Source organism: Mus pahari, chromosome 12 (genome assembly GCF_900095145.1).
Source record: "Mus pahari chromosome 12, PAHARI_EIJ_v1.1, whole genome shotgun sequence".
NCBI classification, from domain to species: Eukaryota; Metazoa; Chordata; class Mammalia; order Rodentia; family Muridae; genus Mus; species Mus pahari.
The window spans coordinates 11,853,500-11,864,175 of NC_034601.1; the positions used below are offsets into that span (position 1 = coordinate 11,853,500).

Consider the following 10,676-nt stretch of genomic DNA (forward strand, 5'->3'; position numbering starts at 1 on the left):
AGAAAATGTGGTACATTTACACAATGGAGTATTACTCAGCTATTAAAAACAATGAATTTATGAAATTCATAGGTAAATGGATGTATCTGGAGGATATCATCCTGAGCGAGGTAACCTAATCACAAAAGAACTCACTTGATATGCACTCACTGATAATTGGATAGTAACCCAGAAACCTAGAATACCCAAGATACACTCTCCAAAACACAAGAAAATCAAGAAGAAGAAAGACCAACACGCTGGATACTTCATTCCTCCCTAAAATAGGGAATAAAATACCCATGGAAGGAATTGCAGAGGCAAAGTTTGGAGCTAAGATGAAAGTATGGACCATCCAAAGACTGCCACACCCTGGGGTCCATCCCATAATCAGCCACCAAACGCAGACACTATTGCATATGCCAGCAAGATTTTGCTGAAAGAATCCTGATATAGCAGTCTCTTGTGAGGCTATGCCAGTGCCTGGCAAATACAGAAGTAGATGACCACAGTCATCTATAAGATGGAACACAGGGCCCCCAATGGACGAGCTAGAGAAATTATGCAAGGAGCGGAAGGGGTCTGCAACCCTATAGTTGGAACAACAATATGAACTAATCAGTACCACCAGAGCTCGTGTCTCTAGCTGCATATATAGCAGAAGATGGTCTAGTCAGCCATCATTGGGAAAGAGGTCCCTTGGTCTTGCAAACCTTATATGCCCCATACAGGGGAACGCCAGGGCCAAGAAGTGGGAGTGAGTGTGTAGGGGAGCAGGGTGGGGGGAGGATATAGGGGACTTTCGGGATAGCATTTGAAATGTAAATGAAAAAAATATCTAATGAAATAATTTTTTTAAAAATATGGTAAGGGAGGACAAAATATGTCAGAGTAGGCCATGTCTCTGCAGAGAAAGACTGCTCAGAACGGAAACTGGGAGATTTCAAATCAATCTCGCTTACAGTTCTTACTATAACACATATAACAAGATAGAGCATAGAGGTCAAAGATCAACATGTGCTATTAATTACAGGTTATGAATATAGTTTATCTTTTTCTGTTGCTGTTTAATTTTTAAAATAGAAAATTAATTCAGAATAACAAAAATAGACCTGCAAATAACACTCAGTATCACCAGCCCCTCAACCATTGTAGACCGAATGATTGACAGCAAAGGCAAGTTTTGAGTTATTCACAGTTTCATTTCCATTTCCACATCTTCTCTCACTTCTGTTTCAATCATCTGTTTTATACAAAGTTTCCTGTCCATTCTCCTGACTAAGTGCTGGAGCACAGGCTGGCCCACTGAGCTGGCCCACCAATTTGTCACAGCACTGTTCATAAGGACTGTTTCTCACAGTTTGTACCTGTCTCACTTTTTTGAGGACAGGAAGAAAATGGAGTTAGGGAAGGACGTGAACATGTAGAATGTTAAGCTGATGCTTGCAGTATGTTTGGACATATTTTCAAAGTATGTTCAAAATTTTATGCTTGTATTAAGATTTATGTCAAACACTACGGAAGTGCCATTTGTCCTACATATTTCTGACTACAGACCTGTCCAGGGATTCAAAATCTGCTGCATTACTGAGTACTTTACACGCAGCTAAAGTCCAGGTAGTAAGCTGCCACAGGTTCCTGGTCTTGTAGCCACAACACATGATGTGCAATCACACCAGGAATTCAGCACTACCTATTCTGGTAGCAAAAGGTAACAGAAACTCAGTGGTTACCTTAGAGTATGTAGAAATCCTGAGTTCATAAAAGGAAAACAATTACAAAAACACACAAGTAGTGTTAGAATACAAATACCTATGATTCTATCTAAAAATACTTACAAAAACATAAGATGGACCACATTATTAGGCACAGTTCATTTTTGGAACATTGTTATAGTAAGTCCTAACAATATTCCAAACAAGATGAATTTTTCTCCAGTCCCACAACACCCAGAGCAAGCTCAACTCCCAGATGCTCTAACATGCCCAGGATCACAGGTGAGGGGGTCACAGTATCTGCCCCAAAACCCAGAGTTACTGGGACCCCTGGGGATCCAGGGACACAGGAACCTCCGCCTGGTCAGTTGCATGGGTCCCTCCCAGTTTGAATCTGCACCCAGTCCTACAACACCCGAAGGGATCCTGATTCCCAGGTGCTCTGAAACACACAGGACCACAGGAGAGGCTACATCACCTGCCCCAACACTTGGAGTAACTGGGTCCCCTGGATCCAGGAATGCAGGAACCCTCGCCCAACCAGTGGCAGAGATTCCTTCTGGTCTGAACCTGGACCCAGAGCAGACCTGGGGTGCTGGCTCTGTACCCACTTTTACAACACCCAGAGTAAGCCCGACTCCCAGGGACTCAATTCCCTAATAAAAAGACATAGACTAACAAACTGGATACATAAACAGGACACAGCATTTTGCTGTATAGAGAAAATGCACTTCAGTGTCAAAGACAGGCACTACCTCAGAGTAAAAGGCTGGAAAAAATTTTTCCAAGCAAATGGTCCAAGAAAAAAAATGGAATAGCCATTCTAATATCAGATAAAATTGACTTTCAACCAAATTTATCAAAAAGGATAAGGAAGGATACTTCATACTCATCAAAGGAAAAATCTACCAAGATGAACTCTCAATTCTGAACATCTATGCTATCATAAAAGAAACTTTACTAAAGCTCAAAGCACCATTTGCACCCCACACAGTAATAGTGGGAGACTTAAACACCCCACTCTTATCAATGGACAGATCATGGAAACAGAAACTCAGTGAAACTAACAGAAATTATGGACCAAATAGATTTAACAGATATCTATACAACATTTTATGCTAAAACAAGAACACACATGGTATGTATTCACTGATACATGGATATTAGGCAAGAGTGTAGAATACCCACTATACAACTCATGAACTACATGAAGCTCAAGAGGAAGGAAGACCAAAGTGTGGATAATAAAGTTCCTACTCAGAATAGGGAACAAAATAATCAAGGGAAGTAGAGGGTGGGAGGGACTTGGGAGGAAGAGAAGAGGGAGAGCAGAAAAGGGGGGAAGAATCAAGTATGGGAGGAGATGGGGGAGATGTACAGAGAGTCAGAAAATTAAACAGAGGTGTGTAGCAATGTGGGGTTGGGAACTGGGGGTAGCCACCAGAAAGTCCCAGATGCCAGGAAAACACAAGGCTTCCAGGACCCCATGGGGATGACATTAACTGAAATACCCAACAAAAGGGAGGAAGAACCTGTCAAGACCATATCCAGAGGTTAGGCATGGTCCCCTGATTGAGGTATAGGGCCAGCCACCCATTTCCAAAAATTTTAACCCAGAACTGCTCCTGTCTAAAGGAAATATAGGGACAAAGAGTGGAACAGAGACTGAAGGAAAGGCCATCCAGAGACTGCTCCATCTGGGGATCCATACCATCTGCAGATACCAAATCCAGACACTATTGCAGATACCAAGAAGTGCTTGCTGACAGGAGGATTATCTGCTATCCAACTCTGGAAAAACAAACTAATATTCTACTATATAAGTAAAGGTGACAGTCCTTGACACTAGTTTTTATGATGCAAATTTATGAAATCAACATCTCATGAAAAGGGCAGGGTGTGAAAATTATATTAAATTTATTTTTCTATGAGCATAGGTTACAAACTGATTTTGGAATACATAAGTATTCCAGAAAGGAGAAGACTTGATAAGTAGCTTATGAGTGGGAAGTGCTTCTGAGGGGTGAGATGTTCACAGTGTTCACAGTGAAGGGACATCAACTGCAAAATGAACCCCGAATGACTGGAGAACAATGATTCAGTTTGGACTGAACTGAAAAATGTTAACACCTTTTGTATTACACTCTCCGTTTTGACAAGTTTTAGTCATCTGAGTATGACATTTGCTGAAGTAACTGTCCAGATTGGTAACCTCTTTATGTGTGTGTGTGTGTGTGTGTGTGTGTGTTTTGTTTTTGTGGTTGTTGTTGTTTTGGTTTGGTTTATTGTTTGCATTTGCTTTTCCTGACGGGGTTTCGCTACATAGTGCTGGCTGTCCTAGAACTCACTCTGTAGACCAAGCTGATCTTAGCTCAGAGATCCACCTGCTTTTCTACCTCCCAAGTGCTGAAATTACAAGTATGTGCCACCACCACCAGGCTCAGCCTGGTAACCTCTTTCATTGCTGAGTAGGCATTCATATATTATTAGGTCATCTTAGAAGTTAAATTGCCTTTTCTATACTGAAAACATTTGTTTTTCTGATACATACACTAAATTTTCTTCCAGCTATTTTACAATAAAACTGAAGAAGAATGTGTGACTTTTGCAAATGTTTAAACAACTGAAAAAGCTTTATCCTGGTAAAGATATCCTCTCCCGTGTGAGTGTGCATGTGTGTGAGCTGGTTCCTGGTAAAGCTATCCTCTCCCGTGTGAGTGTGCATGTGTGTGAGCTGGTTCCTTTCACTGAACCAGAAGCTCACATATTTGGCTAGACTGACAGGCATGAATCCTGTCTCTACCTCCCAAGAGCTGGGATTTCAGGTGCACGATGCCACATCAGTCTTTCCAGGTGCATGCCGAAAACTGGCACTTACATTCTCATGTTTGCACAACAAGCTCTTTAACAACTCGTCCAGCTCCATGCCCCACCAAAACAGACTTAAATTATATACTGAAAAGAACACCCCCCCCACACACACACACACTTAAACAAAGACTATCAGGGAGAATTTTTTTGAGTCACAAAAACATTAACAGTCACCTTCATGTATTTTAATGTACAAAAAGATATTTTAGCTCAGATATTTTGTACCCACATTTTAGAAGCAAGTGTAAATCTTACCTAATGGTGTCATTTGGTAAGAAACACACCGATGTCTCCACAAAGAAATGGCAGATCTCTTTCGATTCTGCAGTTCTTGGAGTCTTTCTGCTAGTCCGCCTCTGTTTAATGGATTATAAAATACTATGTTTAAATAAAAACAAAAGCCTTCAAGACAGCTACAGCTTTTACACTTTACATTCCCTCCTCAGAAACAGATTAACATGGGAAACTTTAAAATCTTTTGTATTATGCTCTCTTCCTGGGTATCATTTCCAATTTCTAGTTTTCTTAGAAGGTTTATTATCTGATTCACACAAAAGCTGCACTGCTATTCTACTCACAGTATAATAGTTATGTCAGTTTGGTTCCCATTCTATATTCTCTTAATTTGTTCACTCCTAAGTGTGTTGTACACTTACTGCCTGCAGTTACCACTTAGCTCAGGTTAGAAATGCCTCATTCTGTCATGCAAATAGGGACTCCAAACATGCAAATACATAAAAGCAATGTTCAGATCTACAGACAAGAATGAACTTGCCAATCAGTTGGTAGACCCAATAATCAAACAAGAATATAATTTGAACTCCTTAAGATAATTTAGTTTCAGTCACAAATAGGGTAAAAGATCACAAAATTAAGAAAACTTAAAAATATAGTTTCAGTCACAAATAGGGTAAAAGATCACAAAATTAAGAAAACTTAAAAATAAAGTAAGAAAAAAATAGGATGATAAAGGCAAAGGAAGAAAAGAAGACAAGGGGAAGAAAGGAAAGAACAGGGAAAGACAGGGAAATCTGCAGATATCCTGAGTGGCTTCCCTCTATTTCATCTACCCACCTCATCTATCCATCCCATAGTCAATTCTAAATTTGAAATTTATGGGCCGGAGAGATGGCTCATAGGTTAAAAACACTGACGGCTGTTCCAGAGGCCCCGAGTTCAACTCCCAACATCCACGTGACAGCTCACAACCACCTGTAACTCCAGGATCCAAGACCCTCACACAGACCTACGTGCAGGCAAAACATCAATGCACATAAAATAAAAAAATAGTAAGTTATTTTTTAAAAATCTGAAGTTTACAAGGTGCCTCTTGCCAGGAGCCATCTATGAGAAGGTAAAAACTAGCAGGTGATCTGCCTGAGATGGATTTGCTCCTCTAGGTATGTCTGAAGAGATTACGTCTGAGGAAAGATTCCTGCTACTAATATGCTTTTCCTGTTATTATTGAATAAATATATATATATATATCACTAGGTATTGTTTTGAAGAACAATGATGATGTACTATTTTGTACTGATGCTATATAGACAAATAGATGATTTCTTAATTCTTAATGATGATTCTATAAGTCCTAAAGTAATACTAGTAATTATTAAGCCCTTTTTAATAGGACTGCTATTAAGTCCTCTCTGATATTAAAACTGCAATGAGAACCCTGCCAGTCTTCAAGTATCACGAATTAATTGCTTCTGAGATAGAAAGCAGGCATTTACAACTTAGAACCCATTCCAAGAGGTTACAAAATAATTAACCAAAGGTCATAAAAAGAAAACTAACAATTTATTGTTGGTGCAAGCACAGAAGACAAAATATTGACTAGGTTTATCTATATGAAATTTCAATGATAACTTAGTTATGGTGTTTAATTCTCTATGAACCTGTAGAGCTAATGACAGATAATGAATGTCTAGTCTTATTGGATATATAATATAAACATTCTTTGTGGCAAACGTCTTGTTCAATTTATGATTTAAGTTTATGTTTAAACATTTAGTGAAATTTTATTAAATAAAACAAAACAAAACAAAAAAAGGATTCTTGGAGAAATCATGTGATCTATTTCCCTAGAAAAAACTAGGTATTAAAAAAAACCTATAGAGGATTACATTTTAGGGCATTTATTATATCCAAGCAGGAGGAGAGAGCAAGATTAGCAAGAGGAAGAAGAAGGACAGCAGAGTAGAATAACTTAGAAATTATAAGGGAACTTAAAATTTTAAAAGAGTAACATGAAGAATGCAGAGAGAAAAGGAGACAAAGAAGAAGCTGTAGAGAGAGCAGAAAGAATAGGCAGGCTTACCATGTGATAGAACAAGTCTTTCCTTAACAGAAAGGCGGGCTTAGTCTTACTAAGGAGGACAAAGGTTTTTACAGACTTGGGTTTAATTCATTTAGCAATATAAGAATAGACGCTTTTTCTTTCTCTACGCAATAAAGATTGAACCTTATTTTTCATCCAGAATGAGTAAGCTCTGTCTTTACTGGCACTTGGGTTTTTGCTCCACATGCATATCTAAGTATAGATTTGTGTGTAAGTATGTACTTATGTCACAAGTATGTAGCTAGACCCTACAGGAATGCATGAAAATGTATGAATATATGTATGTGAATTTTTATATAAATTTATGTAAATTCATGCATATTTGCTCTTGTGAAAAATTTTCCTTCTACAAGTGTATCTCTCTTCTCCTGGTTCAATAAGTTAGTTTATTGCTTCAAACCTCCCTCCAGCCTGACAAGAGAGAAGTGAGGCTTCTGGGCAAGAGAGAGAAAACCATTACCAATCCTTTACTTAATTCCTGGTTGTTAGGTTACAGGTGTTAATCGCCCAAGCCAATGGTTTTTAAGCCTTAGAATGAGCAAGAAAGTTTTTAGAATTATGTACAAGTGATCAGCAAACATTCAGTATAGTTAGAGAGCTAGATGGCCAGAGACCATCAGTCTTTAAAGCTACCTCTGAGACCATCAGTCTTTAAAACTATGCCTGGAAATCATCAATCTTTAAAGCTACCTCTATGTCCACCTCTGTGTCCCCCTTAAACCCATTCCATGCCGGGCAGGCTCTTGGCACCACTCTCCATTAATTCAAGTCTAAGAACCTACGTTATCTAGTAGCTTAACTCCAAAAGTGCTTAACCAACCACTTCCCATCCAAAACCTGCTGTCCCTACTATCCCACTTCTAACACTACTTTATACTTTCTGGCTGACAATCAGTCTACCTAGAACAGGCAGAGGTTTCGAAGGCTGTTGTGTCTTCTGCATTTAAAAGCATGATCGGGGGCTGGAGAGATGGCTCAGTGGTTAAGAACACTGACTGCTCTTCCAGAGGTCCTGAGTACAAATCCCAGCAACCACATGGTGGCTCACAACCATCTGTAACGAAATCTGATGCCCTCTCCTGGAGTGTCTGAAGACAGCTGCAGTGTACTTACATATAATAAATTTAAAAAAAAAAAAAAAGCATGCTCGTCATAGAAAAGGTCCTCAACAGGGTTGGGAATATGATATTCTGGAATTAAGTAACATCACCTGTACCATTAAAATAATCTTAATTTCAAGCACAATACCTTTCCCATACCCTCCTCCCTTCCTGGTAGCTGAATCCAGAGCCTTTTAAACATGGTAGACAAATATTCGATCACTGATTTAGATTCCTAGTTCTTGAATTTTTGAGATGAGATCTATGTACCACTCTAATCCGATTTCAAATTCACCATGTCACCCAGGCTTGTCTTGAACTATAATTCTACTGTCTGTGGTGTGATTGCAAGTATGCATTATCATGACCAGGTATCTTTCTCTTCTGAAGCAACAACTCCATTTGGGGCACTGATGGATTCAGATTGGCATAACTGACTATCTTGAGTCACAACAGCCACTGAGTAGTAATACTGGAGGAGTTTCGCTTGCAGTGTTTCCCCATGCAATACAAACCATCAGAGTAGTATGTTTAGCTTTTGAGTGGACATATCAGCATCAGGAATATGTCTGATGTCTCTGATAATAGACTCATACAGGCTACATCTATGATGACCTGAATGAGGTCACTTTTGTCTTGACCATTTAATAAGCCTTCTTCCTTTGAAATCCCAGAAATCCACTGGTCTTCCAGCTGTATACAACCAAATTTCTACCACTAAATCACTAATTAAACTCCGTCTAATCTTTATTCTTCTTTGGTCTCTGACACTGTTCAAGGTTTTTGGATACCAGGAAGTGGTTTTTCTAGAATGAGTACATAACCTTGTGCCTTATTTTACAAAACAACATGAGAATAAATAATTTGTTCAACATAAAGCACCAATCCCATTATTTGTCTCTGGAAATATTCTCCATTACTACTCTAGAGACTAGAGTCCTTTCAAGACATAACAACTAAGACTCTCCATGGAGAGTGTAAGTTTTGGCTTCAGTCTGCCCTGTGTTTCAACCACTCTTTAGTCAATTACTCCCAGTTTGCTGTGGAAATATTATTAATAGGCGCCCGTACCCTCCGCACATATTTTCTTCCTACTGTGATCCATTCTTCTAGCAACTCTCTGCTACTTCTGGGCATAAGATACTGTGCTGCTTGGCACAGGTTCTTTCTTGCTTTCACCCCCAGCCCTCCATATGCGTCCTCCTTCTACTGTGATCCATTCTCTAGGGACTCTCTGCGGCTTGTAGTATAAGGTACTGTGCTGCTTGACACTGGCTCTTTCTCACTTTCATTATTTTGTTTTGGGGAAAGGGACATTATTTTATTCCAATATATAACACACAAACATACCATTTGACATACGGTTGGAACATGTCTCTAAATGCTCCCTCACATATCCCGCTTGGGAACAAAGGCTAGTCTCTAACTGATAAACCAGTAACAAGGATTTTTCCCCACTATGGCTCCTCAGCCATGAGGTGTTTTTATCCTTCAAACAAGGGTCTTATATTTTCTTGTATTCCTAAGCATTATTCTGGCAATCTCTCTAACCACACCTATGCCATAAAGATAAGGTAAAGGGCTTATGCTTATTTTATGAGTTATATTTGATAAGGAAACAGTGATTCATCTGTCTCTGCTTTCAAACATAGCACTTGCAACACTGATATATAATAAAACTTGATAAGCCACACAACACATTTCTACTAAGGAAAGCAGTTAAGCAAGCTAACCATGTCTAAATTCATAAATGTTCCAATTGAATGAATAATTTTGTAAACTGGCTCCTGAATAGACTTGTATATCAAAAATCAGAATTTTATATTGTCAATTTTCTTTCTCAATTAAAAAAGTATTTGAAATTTAAAATCTCAGTTAATATTTTAAAGAAAGAGAAGAACAGAGGAATAGGAAATTTATAAGTTGATCTAACCTTAAAAGCTTCTTCTTTGTTGCTGAATATTCTGGAGTCTTCGGAAACTTGACCATATATTTCTGGGGTGTCAATGTAGGCTCAGCTGAATTTGCTTCTGAGTCAGTCTGATTAACCCCAAACTGTCTTACATCAGATTTAAAGTCCACCTGGTATTTGTGAGGGGATTCTGAATCAATGAACAGGGCATGTTCTGGGTCATCTTCTTTTTCACTATCTGATGAAAACTCCAAAATTTCCGTAGAAATTGGCTGGAAAAATTAAGAGACATATAATTAAGTATTCTTCATTTAAGCCCACATGCAAATATGTCTATCACTGTTGACAACAAGCCCTTTAATACTCAAAAATGAAGAGAAGAATACATAAAACTAGTTCTAAGACAGGCATTATTTTATAAACTCTTTCAAAATCAACACAAGTCTGCTTTGATTTTCATTCAGCAAGCAAGCAGTATGTGCCACCATGGGAGTCACCACAGTAAACCAGTACCACTACCTGAAAGCCAAGGAATGGGCACTTTCTGATACCCAATGGGAAAAGATGACTTCTTTCTTTCTTTCTTTCTTTCTTTCTTTCTTTCTTTCTTTCTTTCTTTCTTTCTTTCTTTCTTTCTTTCTTTCTTCCTTTCTTCCTTTCTTTCTTTCCTTTCTTTTCTTCTTCTTCTTCTTCTTCTTCTTCTTCTTCTTCTTCTTCTTCTTCTTCTTCTTCTTCTTCTTCTTCTTCTTCTTCTTCTT

General features: G+C 38.6%; 1 protein-coding gene across 1 annotated transcript in view; it reads right to left on the minus strand.

The window, feature by feature from the left end:
- Nucleotides 1-10,676, minus strand: part of Spidr (scaffold protein involved in DNA repair) — a 219,811-nt gene that overhangs the window by 134,966 nt on the left and 74,169 nt on the right. Inside the window, exons 6-7 of the mRNA XM_021209189.2 lie at nucleotides 9,940-10,190; nucleotides 4,821-4,921 (exon numbers count right to left, since the gene is read on the minus strand). Of these exons, the coding sequence (XP_021064848.1) occupies nucleotides 4,821-4,921; nucleotides 9,940-10,190 (352 nt within the window). The remainder of the gene's footprint in view (nucleotides 1-4,820; nucleotides 4,922-9,939; nucleotides 10,191-10,676) is intronic.